The sequence below is a fragment of the Chanos chanos genome, chromosome 12, assembly GCF_902362185.1.
Source record: "Chanos chanos chromosome 12, fChaCha1.1, whole genome shotgun sequence".
Taxonomy (NCBI): domain Eukaryota; kingdom Metazoa; phylum Chordata; class Actinopteri; order Gonorynchiformes; family Chanidae; genus Chanos; species Chanos chanos.
This window is the reverse complement of record NC_044506.1, coordinates 17,833,179-17,856,240: the sequence shown is the minus strand read 5'-3', so window position 1 is coordinate 17,856,240 and position 23,062 is coordinate 17,833,179. Positions and strand designations below refer to the sequence as shown.

General features: G+C 44.1%; 1 protein-coding gene across 1 annotated transcript in view; it reads right to left on the bottom strand.

The window, feature by feature from the left end:
- Positions 1-21,104, bottom strand: part of ext1b (exostosin glycosyltransferase 1b) — a 54,513-nt gene extending 33,409 nt beyond the window's left edge. Inside the window, 2 exon segments of the mRNA XM_030789003.1 lie at positions 20,162-20,606; positions 20,609-21,104. Coding sequence (XP_030644863.1) covers positions 20,162-20,606; positions 20,609-21,104 — 941 coding nt within the window.
- Between the last annotated feature and the right edge of the window lie 1,958 nt (positions 21,105-23,062).

Here is a 23,062-nt window from a genome sequence, read left to right as displayed (position 1 = left end):
CCTCCTCGGAGTCTACGTGCACGTCTTCTTCTGAAAACCGCAAATTACCAATTATTGACAGCGCATGTGGTAACTGAGCGATAAGCTCTGCGGAAAAAAACCCCTTTAATGTTACTTTTCTGCACGTAGTAGCATCTAAACATCGCTAAACGTGTCAACAGCACCTGACTTTTTGTGTGTGTGGGGTCGTTCGAGATGGAAACTGGATGAGGTGCAGGGGATAGTGGCCGTAAGTAGCCGTGACAGACAGGGTGAAGTGATCCAGGCGACAGGGAGATGGTGACGGCGGTTGTAAGTCCGCTGGAAAAGGCCTCAGGGTAAAATCCCAATGAAGAGCAGAGTGTGAGTCAGCCATTCTCCGCCATTTCAACAAAGACACGATTGCAGTGATACAGAGTGCGTACAAGTAGGCTATTACGTTGTTCTACCACAGGAAACCTTTTTTCTGCTAAGTAAGAAGAGGGTTTCATGGTAGAGCAGTTCACTTGTACCTTTATAATTAGCCTACCGGGAATATTTAAAAGAGGGAACAGTTTTTGAACATAGAGCACAACTACCAAACGGCCGCCACATCTGGGCTCAAACCTTACTGCAAAGACACGTCATAGGATCATTTTATGTAACCACAACATGGCAACTTGTGTTACTGTGTCAACAGAGCTAATTGTAAACTCAGGCAGAGTGTTCGATTATAACCACCGCATCAACTCTTAACCATTACCTAATGAGAGCGAACAAGGAATCAGTAGAAACATTTCAAACCGTTGGTATTATTATTACCTGAAAATTCACTCTTGGCAGTTTTCTATTTGAAATTTAGTTTTTTTGTTCAGCTGTTCTAGGTAAAAAATGCTACTAAGCGCTGGTTTAAGTTTTCACTGTGATACACTGATGATGATAGATACTGTAATTCCACCAGATCAAATACCAAGGACTTCGGGCGAACCTCAATACAGTTCAACGCTACATACAACACAACTGACCCTGCAGTTATTCTGGAACGGTTAGGCATAGAGATAAAACCGTCATGTCTGTGTCTCGTTGACTGCCAGCTTTAAGTAGGCTATTCATGTACAAAGTATGCGTTCGTGTTGAGCTTATGTACCTAGATAAACACAGTATGTAATTGTGAGTGTGTATATAGGCCGTATGAGTGTGTGTGTGTGCGTGAGAGAGAGACAGAGAGAGAGAGAGAGAGAGAGCAGCACAGCGGGGTCCATTCTGTTGCTGTTAATGCAGCTTGTCAGCATACTGCTGTAGTAGTATACTACTCCCCACCCATAAACACCAGCATGATTAATTACCATTCCTACCGCCTGAGTGGAAATCCCTCAAGGTCTGTTGAGAAGAAGGAGGGAAAAAACATATCGACATCCCAAGAGACCAGTGTGCAACTGTGTGTGTCTGTGCGTGTATGTGTGTGTGAGAGAGTGAGAGAGAGAGAGAGAGAGAGAGAGAGAGAGAGAGAGAGAAATAAAACTTTTGGGTAAGTGTCATTTCCGTGTGGAAAATAAGCTCGGATATAAAGCGAGCAATAGCCGTCCTGCCTGGTGCACTAAAAGACAACAGTGAAGATGTGGCTGGAGTCATTTTATAACTGTGAAAACAGTAGCAAGCATGTGTCAGCGTGGAAGGTGTTAGTAATTGCATGTGAACAAACACCATTTCCTGAGCTCCTATTGGCTGTGCCTGCTGAGACTGCCTTCATCCATCTTCATTTTCCCCCCAGCGTCAAACTGAGGATGGGGAGAAAGAGAGATAAAGACCAAGAGAGAGAACGAGAGGGAGAGGTGCTAGTCAAAAATATGCATAAAATTCTTTTGCTGACTGACGATACACGAGTTGTCTCATTTTTTCTTCCCCTATAAAGAAAGAAAAAAAGAAGAGAGAAAGAAAGAGAGCTGCTCTAGTCCTCTATCTTAGCCTCAGCTGGGGAAAAGTCATTGTGTTCACTCCAGTGCAAATCTCTCTCTCTCTCGGCTCACTTCATTTTCTCCACCCTTCCGATGGCCCCGTCGGCCCTTAGACTTGTCCTGCTGGCGGTCAGTGTGCCAATGCCAGTTCCTCCAGAGGCTCTCTCAAACACTGTCATGTCCGTCCGTAAACATTTGCGTATTCACAAAACACACAGTAACATGGACATTTAGGCCACAAACCATGACAGTTAAAGTGGTAGAAGTTCCCTGAGCTTAACACAACACATCATCTCGTATGCACACAAAGACACAAACTGCTCTCTCCACTACTGCACCTAACCACGGATATAAGTACCATTCGACCGCCTGTCTCAACCCGGGAGCAGGCCTGCTACACTTCACTTATGATCCGGAGCTGGTAAACCTTTGAGCATTGGTACCAAGCCAGATTTCCCCAGCCTTGATCCGTGTTTGTCTTTGGTCACTTTACAACATCTGAAAACCTGCCAACCCCGAACCCTTATAAATCATTCACCATTGCCCCGGAACAAAAAAAAAAAAAAAAAAGTCAGAGATTGAAGCCAAGAAGTCTACCTTCATTTGGCTGAGTGTCAGAGCAGCTCCGTTGTTATTTGTTCAACCCTGGGCGATAGCGCCCATCTGAGTGGAAAATTTTCAGCCCGGCCCATCGTTTTAACGTTCCACGCCTGGATGAAACGAGCTAACGAACGAAAACGTACATTTCGACGACGAATTACAGATGTCGGGTCAGCTTCACCATTAAGAGAATCTGAGGCTTAGGAAGCAGATAGGCTTAGTGGTTGTATCTCAGGACTGACAGATATCTAGGGGGAAACTAGAATTCTCTCACTGGTGTGTGTTTCAAGGTTAACAGCAATAAATCGAAATAACGAATTAATCAAAAGAAAAAGGAAAAAAAAAAAAAAAGAACTAAGAGCCGACTGAAGGCATTGATTTGCAGTCTTCTGAATTGTGAGCTGACGAACACATCACAGGTAGATTCGCGTTCCACTAAAGCTCTCAGCACTCAAATGGTTATTGTTTTATTATTAGGATTATGAATAGGAGGATTGCAGTGTTCCTTATGTGGGCTGGTCAGCTAGTCTCAGCTCCTCATGCAGTCACCTTGTAAAAATAACGCGGCACTGCATTGATTTAGACGACAGCTCGGCCTTTGCTGCTCTTATTTAGACTGCGGAGGAATGTCGGCGTCACAGGCACTTTGACGGCCAGCCTCTTCCTGACATGACCTCTGATCTCTGCACTGAAGGACCTCACCCAGGCTATACTGAGCCAACACCACCTGCTCGGCGTTAATCCTCTGCCCCCACCAAGACACGACAGAGCAAACACTCGCATGCACGTGTGCATGCGCACACAAGCATACACACACAGTTTAGAGGTACTTAGAGTACACAGCAGCAGAAGGAAGTAAAGGACTCTTTCAGGGTCATACATCTACATAAACACACAGGTACACACTGATGAATAAACAGTCAGTCTGTCACAATGGAGGACCACTACACAAGCAATGGCACAACACACAGACACAGACACACACACACACACACACAGAGCTGTCAACGCTTCAGTATTAGTGAGAGTGTAAGAGGTTTTCTCCTGTTCATGCGTTAGCATGTGCGTGTGTGTGCGCGTGTGCATGCATCTGAATGTGAATGAACGTGACCTCATCTGTTCTATTATAGCATCAGAACAAACTTCAGCAGAGGAATATATGGAAATGCCTCAAAATAAACCCAGTGTCGTAAATCAGACTGACTAATCTGCGTGAACGCCAAGCCGACAGACCGTGACCAGGAAATTCGCGGCGTAACTGACGTAATCTTTCTGAAAGAGCCCCTATTCACACAAAGCATGCAAGTCTTCAAATAAACTCACACATATCGGAGAAAGAGTGAAAGAGAGGGGGAGAGGAGCAGAGAGGAGAGAAATGTGTGAGAGAGGCAGGAGGATTCTTTTCAAGCACTAAAAAAAACCCCCAAAAAACAACTAACCACAATGACTTGACAGAGACATTTCCCACATCAATTAAACAGGCGTATGTAACCTCTAAAATCATGCTCTTTATGCAGAGAAATCATATAGAGCAGGGACAAATTATAGACGCTGCTCACACACTGCGTTATCAAATTTGATTTAATGACGGCGGAGTCTGTTCTCTGCAGTCGTGTGAACTGGGTGCACCCACAATGCAACTATACTAAGATATTTCTTGGAGGCCTCAATCACAATGCAGTCCCCCCCCCCCCCCCCCCGCAGATCAAAGGCTCTAAATTGGCTCTGCTCCAAAGTGAGAGTCACCAGCGCTTACACTCGCTGTCAATCGACACGTAAACAAGGCCATCGGCACAGCAAACACCTCCACCGCTCCAAAGACCATCCACATGCTAAACACATCTACAGAATCCGCATGTGCCCGACAGCCTATTCAACAAAGTGATAAGTCCTGGGGGGGGGGGGGGTGAAAGCTTTCAATACGCCGACCAATCACAGGAGGGGGACGTTCGCGAGCCATTCAACACCGCAGGCCGCAAATGCACGGCCGCTGAATGCAAGGGGGAGGGGGGGGGGTGTATGACAAATTTGCATATCTACAGTGATTTAAATGAAGACGCAGGGTCAAATCTCTGGTCTCGCATTGGTTTCCTTTCTGTGCTTTCCTTTCCTCCTGCGCTTTCAAAAAGGCAAATTTACTTTATTCGCAGAAGACCTGAGACTAACATTGAAGGGAACCGTGTTAGATTAAAAAAAAAAAAAACAAACAAACAAAAAAAAAAAACGGGGTTTTTTTTTTTTTGGGACTGGTGAGGCGTGTGGAAATGTGGGCAGAGTGAAGCGATGCTGATGTTACATGTGAGATCGTGCAGAGTCAAACTATCTGGTCTTGATGAGCTGGTGAAAAACTGGCTACCGTCACATGTTAAAACCACGAGCCAGACAGAGCAGTATGTCAACGCCCAGATTAGGACAGTTGGGACAGGGTGAGAGGCACCGCTTGATGGAGAATACATAAAAAAAGAAAAAGGGTCTGATTCAGAACCAAACACACTTCAGTTTCACATTCAGTGTCACTGCTGAGAGGGACTGCTCCACCTTGAAGACAGAGCCGGGGTTCCATCCTGTTCAGACATCACAGTAACTGAGGGACTTCCTGCCGAGACACACGCCACATGCCTGATGCCACCAGGGACAGTTCTGTGAGGTTGACCGCCTTTTGTCCTCTCTGTGGGAGAGTGTCTTTACACACACACACACACACACACACACACAGAGGGGACCAGGCCTTGCACTATGCACACAGACGTCCTCATGCTGCTTTGGTCTGGACAAATGTCAGCCGTCTGAGGTAGATGTCCCCCTTTGCTTTCATAACGCCCAAAACGTATTGACACTTCTTGGGGGCAGCGCCAGAATAGGCAGTACGTGTGAGGCCACAATATATGTACTTATTTTTAAAAAAAGATTTTTAAAGCGCCTTGGCCCGAACACAGCTATGGGCAAGCTGTGTCACCTCTCAGCTTCACTTGCTGCGGTGGCAGCCAGTGTCTGCCCTGGCTTGCCTTGTGACCATAACCAAGACTGGAACATGACGACATGGAGAAAAGTCACGCGCACACAGAATTTTTTTCCTCCTTTTTTAATTTTTTTTTTTTATCACCATCGTGTAATATTCGCATGAGCTAAACTTCCCAAACAGGAGGAGCAGGATATAGATCCCTCAGAGAACTGATTGGATAAATATAGTGTGAATTTGAGCTTCACAAATCCCTTGTTGTCAGGTTGAGTCACTACAAAGCCATCTAAATACTTAGCGTCTAAAACTGCCTCTAAATTTATAGAAGTAAAACCAGACCAACGTTCGAACAGTTGCATTGTACCTCCAGGCAGATTAATTACAGCAGAACAGATTCTAATATCAGTCAACCTACACGACTGAAAGGGATGCTACCCATCAGTCAGACGAAGGGTAAGTCAATGGTAAAGACAGCAGAACTGACAGATCGTGGCATTTGATTGCTATCTTCTCCTCTACAGCATCTGCTCCTCTTGATGGTTGGGAAAAAAAAAAAAAAGTAACAGATCTAGGAAGAAGGACAGACAGCTGGGAATTTCCCATCGCGTCTGTGAACCACCTGATCACAGCATCCAAGTGAAACCAACCAACACATTGGGGGTTGGGGGTTCAATGGGGGGGAAAAAAAAAATAAAAAAAAAAAAAAAAAAAAAAAGACACAGGCAGGCTATGAGAGACACGCAAAAAGAGAGAGAGAGAGAGATAACTGAGTTCCCACTGTACTATTTAGCCTTTGCCTGTTCTGTCAAAGCTTTTAGAGATGCTGCATGCGTACACACGTGGATGATAACCTCTCTTAAGTTCTCCTGAGATTCTGTCGAGTACCTGCAGAGCGACACACACACACACACACACACACAGCACCCCCTGCGTCTTCTCGCCAAATCTTGCAATAGCTTTTTTTTTTTTAATGAGGCACAGTGGGATTACTCCTCCTCTTCCTCTCTTTCAGGACACGTCCTCCTGCTTTCCATCGCGACGCTAACCACCGCGTTCGCCAGATGGGCCGTCGCGCGCTGCTCGCAACCCGGGCTCCGGCGGTGAAGCTCAAAGTCGGCATTTGCCTTGCTTTTAGCATCAACCCAGAGACTGTAATGATTGGGCGAGCTTGGTTCATACGTACGGTTTTAAAAGAGAACCACCTCAAAAGGCCGACTCGGTCTTGACTCTCAGCGCTTCTTTTCCTTTCTCTCTTCCTTTACAAAGCTAATTGTGTGGAATTACGATGGGTAAGAGAGCCGAACTCCAAATCGAGAGCCCCTCGGGAATTTGGTTTGTGAGGAAATAGGGGCCTATATTAGAGAGCTGAGGCATTCAGATGTTGCAGTATGAAAAAGTCATACTGGAAAAACTCAGTAACTGTATTGGAGAATAAGATTTTTTTATTAGCCTATTGCTGGTGTTCCATGAATATATTCACAGTACGCCAGCGATACGCTAATAAAATATCATCGCATTCGTAACATAATAATATTCATGTATTATGGGACAAATGGAACGACTGTGTGTGATGAGAACTAACATTCACTCACTCACTCGCACATGCAAAGAAATTAACTCAGCAAGCGCCCCCGCACTGAGCAGGGAAAGGAAACCACTCCATTACATAATTGCATGTCAGTGCTACACAGAGCGATCAATGACTGGATCCGATAACCATTTAAGCGATTAATTTTCAAACAGAGCTTTGAAATGCCCTCTGTCTAAGGCAAGTCAGCATGCAGAACGAAATCTGCTTACAAACTAACTTCTTATCTGCATTGCGTTTACTTAAAATACACCAGACACAGGGGGAAGTACAAGGCAACCATTTTTTTTTTGGAAATGGGTGGTGCGTCTACTGTTAGTTGACCTTTAAATGAGTGTGGCGTGCTGATAAGATTGGATTTGTCCCCTGGGTTTTGGGAGTCGGCGCAGTTTAATTAAAAATCCATAAGGCACATGTCTTCTCTGGGATTGTTCCCTGGGAGAGAGCACCTAGTCCCCATTTCCCTTCTCAACAGAATGAAGACAGCCCCGCCCCCATGCACTGTGACATCACCGTCATTACATTGCATCATCGACTACCTCAACAACTGTTCTACTCCAGGTCTACAGGATGTTCTAATGGTTACCTTGAGTAGTAAACAGGAGCTGAAAAGACTAGTCTTTGCAGTGTGAGACAACAGTATAGCTTAAAGATGGACAACACTTAAGGCTTCAAACAGTCAATTGTTTGGATAGAGCGACTCTCTGAATGATATTAAAAAGGTTCTATTTCTCTCCCTAATTTACTTAGCGATTACAAAATTCCACATAAACCAGATAAAGCTTCCATTTTTTTTTTTTAATCTTGTAGTTATAGATTTTTTTTTCTCGCTGTGATTCTCATTACCATCAGACCAAACAGATAAGAGGAGTATTTCTGCTGATAAGTTGCTTCTCTTCAGAGACCAACAGCTGCCTCACATATTTAGAGTGGCTTTGAAGCGGCACAACTAAGTCAACACATCAAGTGCTTGAAACCAAGTGGACTGGCTGTCCCTGGGGAGCAGATTAAGAGACACTAACAAATACAACATGCCAACGCGACAGAGGAAAAGGCGCTATGGGAACGGGAGGCCCAATTGTCCAAGTCGTCAGAAGCACGCTGCCGATCCACAACCTGTAGAAATGGAACGGAACCAGCCGGGCGCCGGGAGTGTTTAACTGACCCCCCCCACCCCACTGAGAGCCAGCCACTAAACGCTACATCACGTCCTATTCACTCCGGAGCTACGCCAGACGCTTTGACGTCAAGGCGCGGCTTCCGTCCGTTAACACCACAGATGGATTTGCTGGCACACGCTGACTGGCATCGCGTTGTTGGGAGTTCAGGATGACGGCAGAAGCTCCATTTCACAGAAAGTTTGGATTAAAGCTGACGTCGTGAGGAAAAAGAGAATAAGATAAAAATAAATAAATAAATAAATAAAGCTGCCCCCCCCCACCCCCACCCCTACCCCTTTCACCCAACTCTGAATTTCTTCAGCCTGCCAAGAGCTCTTGACAGTACAATACAGGCAAAATGGAGTGCAGGAGCTAAGAAAACCCTTTATACAGAATTTTTTTTTTTCTCTCTCATTTTTTTTCCCATGCGATGGCTTTTGTGCAGTCATCCAAGAGGAGGGCACAATGGCAGCGGCTTGGCATGGCGAATCGGCTCAGAGCGGCGCTGGATGCCACCGCGCTGGATCCTTCCCTCCCAGCGGCCTGATGAACGTCGATTTCTCCACAATAACCACTTGGCTCAAGAGGGTCGGGCCCCTCCATTTCCTTTTCATTAAAAGGCCCCCGGTTTGAAACTCTAATGAAGGTAGTATGTAATTACAGCACCACTTCCCCACAGCTCTGTAGAAAAAAAAAATACCCCATCAGGCTAATTTAGTTTCCGTTTCTCTTTGCTCGGAGACAATGATTGATTTTTTGTTGACAAAGGAGGGGTATGGAGGGGTCTGTTCCTTTATCCGAGCGTCTTTTTTTGGCGTGTTGGGCAAAAGTGAAGCTTTTAGAACAAAGCATGGAGTGGAGAGAGTGGGCACTGTATCTTTGGAGCGTTTTCAGGGATGTGAGCTAAGAGGCATATTAGTTAGACCGTAGGTAATTAGAAGGCATTTCTCTCTCAATCTGTGGCTGTCACTTGGCAGAATGTGTGGGACAGGGATTATCAAACCAATTAATGTCATTTATTGTTAACTCTTATCCCCCCACACTCTGTTGCCCGTGTAACCGTTCAAATATAAAAATATAAAGATATTGCTTTGGATGAAAGCTTTCTGGGGAACAAAAACAGCCCATGAGGGATAGTCAAAAAATAATAATAAAAAAAAAAAATGTTATTTGTGTCATTTAGCCAAGCTTAGAGACTGAGACAATCAGAGGCTACAACACTCTGCTTGTCTTGGTTACTATGGTGCTGTCAATTATTCTAGCAATAAGAGCCTTTTTTTTCATTAACGAGTTACTGACAAAACACACAAGTTAGAAACAGCCAAGACCAACACAGTATTCACAATCCCTGCTCTAAAGACCCGTCCAACCCATCTCGGCTGGGTCGGGGATTGAAACGGACACGCTCCTTTCCACTTACTAGGGGCTTGAACTGTCATGACACGTATATGTTTGCCATCAGACTGAGAACGCTGGCAGAAGTTGCTTCTGAGCGTAACGGTAATGCTACAACGGGCCGACTTGCTCGAGTGCTAAATTACAGTCTCAAAATGGCCCTTGTCCAAACCGTGCATGTCTGACAGCTTCATCCCCTCATTCTGCTTTCCAAAAGGAGTGCTGGGCTTTTCCCAAAGACATAATTGCATTCGGCGAGCCAGCCTCCACATCAACCTTTCTGAAAAGGGGGGACGTCGAGAGAGAGAAAGAGGGGGAGAGAGAGAGAGAGAGAGTGAGAGAGAGAGAGAGAGGGGGAAGGAAGGGGGAGAAAAAAACCGGCTGTAGCGGAACAGGTGTCTCCCAGACAATGTTATTAAAATAGAAGGTGTTGAACTCCGACAGTCCTTTTGTGTCTCAGATAATGAAATCTTCCAGGTCATGCTATATGCTCCTCTAGCTTACACAGCTCCTCATAATTAAGTTCCTCTCCTCTCAACACTGAGCCACAGACACTCTCGCCTCTCCCCAGGTGTATGGACTCAATGGGACATGACACCTCGGGCACGTCGGAAAGACATTCTCTCTGTTCACATAATTAGCTAGAGACCAGACCAACCTTTAGCCAGGGCCACACACACACACACACACACACACACAGGAGTATGGGGCGACACCCTGAGCTATGTCAGAGAGCTATCGGCGCCTCTGGGGCACTTAGGCAGGGGTGCATTTTCTGACTTGAACGGTGATCTGATCCCCCTTCACAATTGCTGTAATTGGCCTGAAGAGGAAGGACTCTAAAGAGTCTAAATCCCGCATTAAAGACTCAACCCAGGGCAATGAAGGTAAGGAAGAGCTCAAGATACTACACTCTGCAATGAAAAAGCAGCTTAGTGTCAGTTAGGGAAGCAATTGCACGAATTACCATAAATGTAATAAGGAGGAATGCAACCTTGATTAGGATTAAGAGCTCCCTGTTCCATTCTGTACCTTGCCAATGGTGAACTGCCTACTTAAATCTGGGAACAAAATGGTTCCTTTACAATCAGCCAACCTTAAAAAAAAAAGAAAAGAAAAAGAGAGAAAGAAATTGTGAGGAGGAATCATCTTGGAAACATTCAGATTTGCCCATCCTTCTCGAACAGACGTGAGCGCCGCCTTTATCTTCCACCGAGAGGTCACAAACTGACTGCAAAACCACATCCGATCTGGTTTCTGACACCTTCAACAAGCTGGCTGAGTGACGGGACACAAATCGCAGTCACGGTTATGATAAGGGCATGCAGGCCCTGTCAATCACCGACGGGCAGGGTGACAGCAGTCGGTACATGAGTCACTCAATGCCTACATACACAACACATTCACTGAAGCACTTAAGCCACTCAATGCATTTCTCAAAACATTAAAGTTTATTATAGAGAATTGCATACTTCAGTTTACAATAAAGAACTTAAATGATAAGCTGTATGAGTGCTTTGTATTTTGTATACGCAATACACCGAAGCCATTAAACGACAGATGTGGATCTAGGATCAGTCTTCAAAATCTATTTCATTTTGTCAACCAGTGTAAACGGATTGAGAGTGACTCCAGATCATAGGAGAGTACAATGTAAACTCAAAATACACATGAGATGTGTACCAAAATACATGGGAGGGGGGGGATTTCTCAGTGTATGTTCTATCTGGCAGAACAGTGCATGTGCTCAATCCAAGAAAGATCCAGGCAGCACTGAGGAGATTAGTTAACAAGACCTATCATGATCCAAATCTCCAGTTTACACTCAGCTTACCAGAAAGACACATCTGTCTCTGTGTAGCCTCAACAAGAGGCCACTGTGAATAAGAAGCTAATGAGAGCATTCTGCTGTTTATTAGTTGAGGTCTGTAGAAGGCATTTATTGATACTTTTACAAAGCTGTCATTCCTGAAAGACTCCACTTTTAGAAAACAGCATTATTAGGTTTTGAGGTCAACAGACAGTCTGAGAAATCACCAAAGACCTCTTCTATTTAATGAAGTCCAAATATGTCTAATCTTATATTTATACATTACTTAATCTCCAGCATCATGAAATCACTACTCAGCATTTAATATAAAGTTCTTTGGCTTAAAAAAAAAAATCATTAATGCTACTAAGACGATTACATCATTAGAATGCCTGCCAGTCTGAGAACCTTGTTGCAAAATTAAAAAAAAAAAAAAAGCATTTTTCCCCTTTTAATGACCTCAAAAAAGTTGACTGGACACTTTCAAACTGTCTCAACTGTTGGATAGACATTTCCTGAACAAGCTTGAACTATGGCATTCTCATCCACATTCTGCATGAGGATAAAGCCCACGACCCATTTTCTGGGCGTTTTTTTCTTCTCTGTCTTCCCACTGGAAAAAGTGAAGGTAATCTGAAGACCTGCTCAGCACCTTTGGCTCCTGAGAGTGTAAGTCTTATCTGACTTTATGTTCTGCATAAGAGGTGATGATATAAAAAATGTTCACTAGCTGATCAAAGTCAGTTGCTTCACTTTCTCACCATGTTTTAGCTCCAAAAAAAGGATCTTTCGGGTATGTATCTTCTGTTCCTACTCAAAGGTTTCTATGTTCAGGAAAGTAGGCCGACAATGTTTCACAGCATCCAGAACATGAAGAACGAAAGCACAGGCTTGTGTTTAAAGGGATGTAACCGTGGACATACTGTACTAAATTTCAAGCAAAAAAATATATGAATAAAATACACATGATAAATAATTCATGTATTGTTTCTTGAAGGGTTCTGCATGAGTGGTCAGAGTTACAGCCAGTCCTGCACTCACCCAAACAAGATGCACCCAGGAAGCAAAGCAAACCACTTGAGGACAGAGAAAGGAGGATTGAGAATATATGAGAGAGAGAGAGACACATACATCTACTGTGCTTTCTCTGGTTCAAGCGCTCAGTAACTTAGAGCCTTGATCTAAGTAACTGAACCAACTGGCAGATAAACACTCTAAAACTCAGCCTGTAAACCTGAGTAAAAGTAAACCTTGCCATCCTAACAGGCCATTCACAGCAGAGATGAAATTTTGTGCCGTGAGCAAATGCTAAACGGTAGTTTCCACCGAACAAGGATTTCTAAACCACAAAAGAGAAAAAGGAAGCGCACACACACGCTAAAAAAAAAAAAAGAGAAAAAACCCTATCCAGATTTGCTTTCGCTCTCATACTAATTCTACCATACAAAGAGGGAGAGAGAAAATGTCAAGAGTTTGATTGCAGCTATGCCATACTAAAACCACAAATCTTGCAGAGAGAAAGCTCTGAGAGCCAGGTGGTTAGTCATAGTTTTGCTAGTGGTCTAATGACATAAATCTGTGCCACTGCATTAAAAGCACTGCTAATCCCTAACCCCGGCAACCAGCGGATAATCGCGCTTCTTCAAACTGCGCTGGGAACCGAAGACAGCCCGTCGCGACCCCCTGAATCATGGCTCGTATGGCCCCACACTGTTTGCCCCTGCTCATCCTGGTAGAAACGCTGCAAAACGAGACAGGGTTGACGAGCATCCTCTGCCTTGGGTAAACAAAAGCGCTGTCTTCCTTATCACTGCAGTTCTGCAGGGAAATCAACAGTTTTTGACGGCAACAGCTAGCGAGGCAAGAGCAGGAAATAAACGTGGAGTGGATTCCAAGCAAAAAAGGTTCCCCTCAACGCGCTCTAGTCTCTTTGATGCGGAGAATGCGGCTCGTGTAGACACGGTGAGAGAGGATGCAGGTTAAAAATAAGCCGCCGAGATGTGCTTCATGTCCGTTCTACTCTACCACAGACAAAACACCACAGAAATTCCCTCCCCTGTCACCCAAAGCGAACGAAGGGAGAAGGGGGAAAAAAAAAAAAAAGTCTTGTTTTCTGAGGCTTGGCATCGGGGAAGGAAATAGCTTAACCAAGGGTAACTGAGAATTTCCAAAAGAACCATGACCAAAACAAGGTCGCATTTCAAAAACCAAAACAACTGCTAGCTGCTCGTTTGAAGTAGTTGCTCTAACGGATGACGCAAACCTGCAGGAGAAACGCTCTCATTCCTCTGCTTTAACACCTGAAATAATTTGTTAAAAAAAAAGTTTTTTTTTTTTTTTTTTTACCCCAGACCACGTGTGATATTATTCATAGCTACACGCGCGCTTGAAAAGGCTCCGAAAGTTTGTTGGAAAGCTTACCGGCATCACTCATGTCGTCCACAAAATTAATATCGGTTATGTTTTACATATGTGGCTATTTTGAATCCTCTCTTTATTTTGAGGGGACAGAAGAGGGATGGGGAGGGAGAGTGGGTGTCTGAGGGAGCAGGCAGCTGCACTTTGTCCTACATTCCCCACAAAAAAACGCCTTACTGCCTTATCTGAGGAGGGCCCCTAAAGGAGCTAATGAATAAATGGTAGGGGGGGGGGGAGGGTTGGTGGAGAGGAGACACAACAAACTGCACAGAAAAATATGGGGAAAAAAACCCCAACAAAAAACGAAAAACCAAAATTCAGTACTCTATCAGGGTGCATGTTGCCTTTCCTGCTTTACAAGATACCATCTGCTACCCCCCCCCCCCCAACCCCCATCCCCAGTAATTCCCAGCCCTTCGCTTCTTTTAACCCCCCCCCCCCCCCCCCCCCCCCCCCCAAAACTGCACCAGCTCAGGCACTGAACCGTGAAGTGTCATGGAATTCACCAAATGAGGGTCAGCGGCATGTCTGAGCGACCATTGTCGGTGCTGTCCAGGGTTCAAAAGCAATGCCAGAGATCAGGCTGGGATAACGACCGGCTAAGAGACTGGAGAGTCCTGTCAGGGAGACGTGGGAAGAAGGTGGTGGTGCTGGTAGGGTTTGTGGATTTGTCTCCGAGCGCTGCTTTCAGGAGCGGATACTCCTGAATGGGGGATGGGGGGGGGGGGGGCTGTTTAGAAAGGGGGCCGCGGTGTCAACGAGGAGCAGGCTACGAAAGAATCTGAGCAAACTTTGACACAAAGGAAGCCCCTCTGTGTCGCTGGGCTCTGAGAGAGCTGCTGGAGAGGAAGTCAAATTGTGCCATGAAAGAGGCAAGAGCACAAGTCATTAGATCACCTAGTGCTTAAACAAAACAGCCTTTCTGTGCTGCCCCCCCCCCCCACCCCCCCCACCCCACCGTTTTATCACCCTTCCCCGATACAGATACTCTCTGCAATGACAAAATGCTACCCCTCACTGATTTAACAGGACGAGGTCTGAATATTCATTAAAAAAAAAAAGAAAAAGAGTGTTGTTTTTCTGTCTTCTGATGGTAAATAACAATTACAGCCCAATCAATGCAACATACCCAAAAAAATGAACATTTAGCAAACAAACAGACCAACAAAAAAAAAACCCCAACAACACATCTATACAGAAGTGTCATTAGACAAAAGCTCTAATGTGATAATACTTGCTTTGTCATGGAACTGCCCTGAGGCTATGCCCCCTACCCCCCCATGGCCTGGGGCACAGGAATCTCCTCTAAACTGGTCAAGTTTAGTCCACTGAGACCAAGGCAAAAGTAGGCCAAGCTTCCTGGCCACTGCTCATCTTTAATGAGTTACATCTTTCAGGTGCTGTTTGACCAGGGAAGGCATCCAGTCATTCTAGAAGTGAGAACATCACCTGGGAATGTGAATCACACTTCCACCCACCCAAACTGAGACACAAATAAATGAACTGTTTTTTTTCCTTTTTCTGCTCATACACATGGATCATCTTAAATGGCTGACTGTTTGAATTTATGTCAAAACTAAAGCCTTGGGTGTTCCTAGCTACTACTTTGGAAACTGACAACATGTATGACTGACTCTGAGGCATTTTGATATGTAGATATTTCTCTGGAAAAACATGTTGCTACAGCTGCAATTTACCCCTTTGATCTGCTGTAAGACCCGTGCTTGTGTGATTTAAAAAAAAAAAAAGTTTCTGCTCTGCTTTTGAGTGTTGCTGACCTATTGCCATTTTTGACTGACTTCGACTTAGCAGTTATTAACCCATTAAAAGGGGCCTGACTAATGGTTAAAAGACCTGACCAAAATTTACATTGCTTTTTTTTTTGGTAACCTAGGTACATTCATGCCTCAAATTCTTGTCCAGTGAGGCCATTAAACCATCCAAACAAAACAGCACATGGCTCCCTGCAGAGGACACACACACACACGAAAATCTAGGTCTGTTTACCTAATGTACCGGTTCACTGACGCTTACCCCAGGACACTCTCACCCTCAGGTTCATCCTTGTGTAAAGGACTAATGTAAAGGACTAACGTTCTGCTAAATTTTCACTATGTGCATCTTAAATCTTAGTAAACAGTGTATTTCTAATAACTCAATCATAAGGATCGCACCTCTGCCTTATGCTCTACCATGTATCATGACAGATTCTCTCTCTGTCTCTCTCTCTCTCTCAGGAGGAGTGCATTAAAAGGCCAGTGTAAACAGTAACCATCAGGGAATCATAACCCTTTATCTTCAGCTTGTCCACACAGAAATGAAGCCTCATTTCAAAACGGCTCCATTGCAGGGGAAACATCAAAGTCATACATTCCCAATTAAAAGAAACACGCTGTTCTTCCATCAATTCAGAACTGTACTGTTAAGATGCTGATGACACTCTGAATTCTGAGTTGAATGGGAGAATAAACACTACAGGCAGAGTTCTCGTTTGAGACTTGAACCAGGAGCCAATCAGATATTGAGAATTTTGATGCCTTCCAAAATACATCGATTGCCCCGTATGGCTTTCAACGAATGAAACTCCAGCGTTGGAGTGAGTGAGAGGTGCTTTTACAATTCTACCTTCTGTTTATTAATTCATGGACCCCAGGAACTCCCTGACAGACCGTGGATAAAAAGACTGGCTTTGCCTCTCTTTATTTTTGTTCTCTCAAAAATAATGCCACTTCGGTCGGCTGAGTTTTTTTAGAGGAAGGCTACGGCTTTTAACACAAGTTACACAGCACATACTCTTGCGAGTCCCTCACAAAAGGAGCAATGTCGCCGGAGATTCGGCAGCCCCAAACCGACGATTCGAGGGGGTAATGTCCTGAATTGACTGAGATCCACGCGGCTTTTGACACTGCCATAACGGGTCAGTATCGGTTCACTAGAGTTTGCTTTCCTCTCTCTCTTTTTCTTTTTTTGACTCTGGGCAATGTCCCTACAGTAATCCCCCCCCCCCAAATATATGGGTCACTGAGCTGAGGAGCGAACTTGGTCACACAAGCAGCCAGGTCACAACCTCTCACACACAGAACTCATGTAGTCCCTAAAAAAAAAAATATATGGAGGCCTTTGTGCCTGTCTATGAAGATATTTAGGGTCAATTTCACAGTAAAGATTAAATCTTAATTCTGAACTGAATCACATTGTGTGTGTGTGTGTGTGTGTGTGTGTGTGTGTGTGGGGGGGGGGGGGGGGCGTAATTTGTGCTTTTGGAACACACTCTAATCAAGGTTAGGCCTAAGCAGGACTTCCCGACAAAGGCCACACATCATAAAAATAATATAATCAACCATCGGGGTGTTGCGAATAAAACCAATAAAAGGGAGCACACATGCAAACTTCATGTTAAACATTGACGCAAATTAAATGCAGAGATCTGCTGATAAGATACAAAACAACCACACTATATTATGCAATGAAATATATAATCAAATATCGGTAATGAAGCTGAACTCCATTCTGGCTAATTACTTCAACATTAGCATTTTCACATAATCATGGCTCGCTGCTTTATCAGAGAGAAGAAAATCATGAAAAATTCATGATTTATTAATGCGACAAAAGAAACAAATAACGGAAACAGTGGGGCACCATGGTGAGCCGATGATGGGCATGCTGAAAATTGCACAAATTAAACATTCGTGTTAGCCTCAGAGCAACCAACACTCTTTTGGCAGAATAAGTGTCACGACTAATTTATATTGACCACAAGGCAAAGTACACATTCAGGAGTCCATAAGGAAAAAAAAAACACATCGCTTTGGTTAAAACTTCTGATATACGCTAGACTCACTCTCATCATTACTGCAAAGAACTGTCAAACAACTGGCTTGACACCATACTTTAGCAAATCTTGTCAGCTTTTAGAAAACACATCACTCCGGCAGTATTTTAAATGCTACATTGGAACTATGCAAAGACATGTATTTTAACACCTCAGTATCGCCTACAATTTATTTGAGGGGAAAAAAAACCCCCACAAACAGTGTGCTCGAGCTGTGATCTTGACCTTGAATGTCGGCCGGATAAAATGACTAAAGTACAAAGTCAACAAAAGCAGGCGAAACTGGTTAAGTATTAAACGGAACGCATTCATCGAGAAGCCCTTTACAAGAAAAACACAAAATGCACCGGGAAAACAAAAGTTACGCAGATGCTGTAGCTCCATCTACGTACACTGACAGATTTAAAGTATGAAAAAAAGAGAGGAAAAAATGGTTTGAGATAATATTAGAAAAGCACAGATGCCAGACTGAATAATCCCTCCGCAGATCAAGAATTTAACATCACTTCCACCATCTGTGTCTGATCAAATATGACGTCTTTCCACATATCACAATGAAATGGATTGCGCTTCCGTCAGTAGCCTATTTCTGCAGGGACAGTGACCAATACGCGGCTTTGTAAAATATCATTGAATGGTTCCATTGTTTGCCAAAACTTGGCGATGGGGAGTTGTTCTAGCTGGGAAAACGCCAAAACACGGCATGGAGGAAGTTAGTTCGTAGGCTCAAGGCATTTTTACAATAAGCCCTGTGGGGCCCCAGCTGGTTCAGACCACCCATATTTGATTGCAGGCAGTTGATGTGGGAATAAAATAAATTAAAATCAGTGGACGAATATCAAGTGTATCTAAAAAAAAATCAATGGCGAGATTTCCACGCAAGGATCAGGACCAATATTAAAGTCTGCGATAGCACACCGGAACACACACATACCGATTAATAAACCTATTCTGGGCTGGGAGAAAATAATGCGGCAATTTGCGGAGAGAACGTTAAAAAACTAAAACCTATCAGTGAATACACTGCTCGTGGCAATATTGGGGGTGTATAGACTATAGAAAATCCGGCGTTTCAACAGTTTGCATCAGAAGAAAACAATCTATGTTAGACAACATTTCTGCTTTGTGTGGTTTACTCATATTTCAAACGACTGTTGTGACACGCGCACGCATTCTTCAGTTATATCCTGGTCCCGATGCGCATCCCTCTTACACCTAGCTCCAGGATCTGGCTAGGAACTGTGTGCACGGACAAATTAATTAAAAAATGATGACTGGAAATAGCTCCTACTTTCTTCACGTAGCCTGATTAAAATGTTCGTTTGTCAGATGGTATGTCTGACAGCTTGTTGTGCACACGATAAACACCAAAATAGTATTTCTGTGAACTAATTGTGCTATTCTGAGTTTTGTTGCCATCAGGTATTAACTAGCCATTGAAAAATGGCAGGAAATAGAACTGGATATTATTTCATTCCGTATGAATAGATTACTTCCAGCTCGCGTGCAGCCTTTAGGTTATTTCTCAGTTACTAAGCAATGTATGAGGAGGGAGGACAGATTACAGGACTTGACTGATCAAATATTTGTCGGAAAAGTTTGAATGCTGTAGGTCTACTCTAGTTTTCTTGGAGAGGAGAAAAAAACTAAATAGCTGGGTGGTGGGAATGTATTTGAAGCATCTAAGTCATAGGCTATATCTTCAGTATTAACTTCAACTGAAAGTAAGGTTGTGTCATGACAATTGGTCACAATGCCACTCTCCAGGAACAGTTGTAAAAAGTGCCATCCGTTCATCGACAAACACACGGCACTGGGACAAGGTCATTAGACATGTATCCGTTACCTTCACCGTTCACCAGACCACAACGTTGTATAATTTTCAGGCAAATGAAACGTGTCCAAGCATATCCTAGTTTGGCTGAAATATCATCTGTGAAGGGGTTTAAATTCCTCCAGAGGAAGGAGGAGGGGAGAAACGCGCTGTCCGAGTGATTTACACGAACGGGGTGTAAGTAATTGAGTGCTTGGAGAGGTTCTTTCACGCTTGAAAGGGGATAAGGAAGACTAGGAAAGAGAAAGATCATAACCTAGAACGGTCCCTGAGATTGTGCCCGCCCTGACAATAGATTGCAGCGGCAATAAATGGAGTCCACAATCTGCTGGAAAAACATACACCGTCGCGCTCCCGCGGGCCAACAGAGGTGACCATAGCAAACTAGGCTGCAATCCAGGAATTTTAATGGTGTCACCACGAACACCACACATTCACTCAAAATGGCTCAGAGCTCTGGATAAGGGTACAGATAGGCTTCTAAAAATATGTTTGAATACTGGTCAAATATTCATAAATTTGAACCAGGTTACTTGTTTGTACCGTAAATAGCCCATCAATTGAGTAATCGCAGGTGTTAGCCTCAAAACGCGTCATATTAGATTCTGATTCATTTACACATCAGTGGGATGCTTCGTTCAAAACCTACTTGTCATACTCGGCGTTGTCCCTGTCGCAGCGTGCGTCCTTGTGTTTCTGCCAATCCTTCCCGTGTTTGCAGGTAGTGAGAAGAACCACATCCTCCGCATTGTGGATATGGTATAAGGCATTCCTCGTGTCCGACCCAATCCCAGTGAGATAGCGTTTCCCCTTAAATACTAACATATATTTCCGAAATGGTGGAATGGTGTTGTACTTCAAGTATCCCCGTTCGCCACCGGTCCTCGGGTGGTCCTTGGAGAACAGCGGAATAGACACGTCGAAGTTGGGTCTGAAGTTCTCCGTGCTGATGCTCGCCTTGGCCAACATGGCCTGGCCAATGTCAAACCCTAAGTCTTCCGTGTAGTCCGGCCACGTGCCTGAGTATAAGTTAAATATAAGGTGATTTCTACCATTGTTCCAGAGCGGCAGGTTCTGGACCTTAGATTTTAAATGTGAACATACTGTGGCGACAGCTGGTCGCGATCGAGAGTATCCAAGCTCAATACGAACAGACATGCTTGTCCAGGGTCGGAGGTGTAAAACCTGGAACCCTCGATAGTTGACAAAATGTTCTGATAACTTTCTGAAATTTTCTCCCCTTTTTGTTGAGGGTATACATAAACTTTAAAACCGTTTTTTCTACATAAGGAGAAATCAAAGCATGATTCCATGCGACACCGCTTGCCCTTGTATACGCTTGTATTGACGTCCCTCTTTTGCCTCGGTGATATATGATTATTGTATTCCTCTGTGTCCGTTTGATCCAGCGGATTAAATGGCTGTAAAGGGTCCGAAAAGTGTGGCCATGACTGATCGGGGCGATATCCATTGCGGCTGCGGTCAAGCCGGTCCCTGCCTGTGGCTGGAACTTGGACACCCCCAAAGTAGAACAGAAGAACTAGAAACGCGCCAGTCAACAGCGAGATTAAATATCGCTTTTTGGCCTGCATGTGTCCTGCAATCCGGGTCGCGATGTTTGCAAATAAATCTTGAGTGGCTCGAAGTTTGGCTTTCACCACCTCCAGCAACACCGCTCCGCCATCTTCCAGCCTGCAAGGATTTCCAACACGCGTCTTCCCTCTTCTTCAGATTCCGTTCCCCTATCAAGCAATTGATCCAGCGCATGTGGGCGACTTTACATGTATTTGCTCACTCTCCCTCGTCAGTCTAAATGTACCATTTTACGACACAGTTGTTAAGCGATGGCAGACACCAAACAATCAGGTAGAGTACTCACTGCTTCAGCCCGTCTCTCCCGTATCTGCCTGTAGTCAAGTGTAAAAGCAAATGCGCCGGGTTCTCCGGTTAGTGTTCACAGAATCCGTTTGGTAACTCTTCCACAACGGAGTTGGGTACAGACTCGCGTAGTTTTTCATCTGCGAAACCACCAAGGCGAAGGGGGAAACCGACTGTTAAAATGTTAAGCCGTTTACACGCTGACCGGTGTTCAGTTTCTCAGACGTGGTAGGTTGTGTGAGTATCCGGTAGTCCGAATCAAATTCGGCTGTTTCCTCTTGCTTTCTTATATGATAGTTTCCATTTGTCCCTTCAGTCACTGTATCGCGTGTGAAGAGACGGCCAGTTCATTTTACCAACTCTAACCTCACGAATCCCTGCATTTCTCTATTCTCTTTTCTCTCGATAACCCCTTACACACACTAGAAGTAGATCCTCTCATCAGTATTGCGGGTCTAAAAAGACAGTATGGTAGAAGGAGCGCTAAGAATGTTTACACTTAACACACACTTTGAAAATAAAAGGAGCGAGATCCCTTGATCCGTTTGCTCAATTACCAATTCCTCAGTTGTTCCGATTGTTACTGTTACATTCCAATCCCGACACGACGGCAGTTTACGTGACGTCCCATCATGGTGCTCTGAGTACTCTCATTGGTCTAAGTATGACCGGAAAAGGCGGTGCTATCACAGCACCCATTCATGACCAGGTGCTTAAATTGAGAAAAGAAACCGATTTATTTTTTTTTTTTCGAAAATCATATTAAAGAATTCGACTTTCACGAGATCGCTTGGGATTTAGTATAATTACACCACGCACTACTGTTGTTTAGTTTATTAAATTAAGTTCAAAGATCTAGCTTTGGGCCACAGGCTACATTTCCTGTGACCCACATTTACATGGGTTTAACAATGTGGCAGGTATCAGAGAGGATCTGTTGTGAACTCGACCCCTTGCATTTTGCCCCTTTTTCATTTTAACTAATTAAGCTCCATGTAACCTAGGTATTTTTGGTATTTTTACCAGAGGGACACCCACATGCACAGGACCTGGTAGTTTCAATCTTCAGTATCCCATGTTCACATACAGACAATCTCTTTACACTGGCAAACTTTTATTTTATTTTATTTTATTGTGTGTATATAATTGTGTCATATGAAACTACTGGATACACAAATTTCCTTCGGCATCAATAAGGAATCTATCTATCTGTCTATCTATCTATCTATCTGTCTGTCTGTCTGTCTGTCTATCCTAACCCCATACCTTTAAAATAACCCGACACTCATAATTTGATTATTAGTAACTTGACTTTTACACCGCCACTCTCAGCAACTTTACATGTATCATATACATGTCAGTTTATCAGATCTCAGACATTGTAGGCACTGCTCTGTGCCTGTTTGTGGCGCTGTGTTCTTTTGAGGTCACGAGATCATCTTCATTTTTGTGAGCCAATTAGATTGGGGAGGACATAATTAGATGGCCAGACTGAGCAGGGCAGGTAGCCAGGACCCCGGGGTTAAATACCGTAACTGACGCTGCCAACGAGACAAGGGCCATTTCCCAAAACGACCGTGCCCTTCATTCTGTCCCACCTGCTATATTTTTTAAACTGACGTGAGGTTGAGATTAGGGGAGGTAAAATTCACTTTTATCTACCCTATTTCGA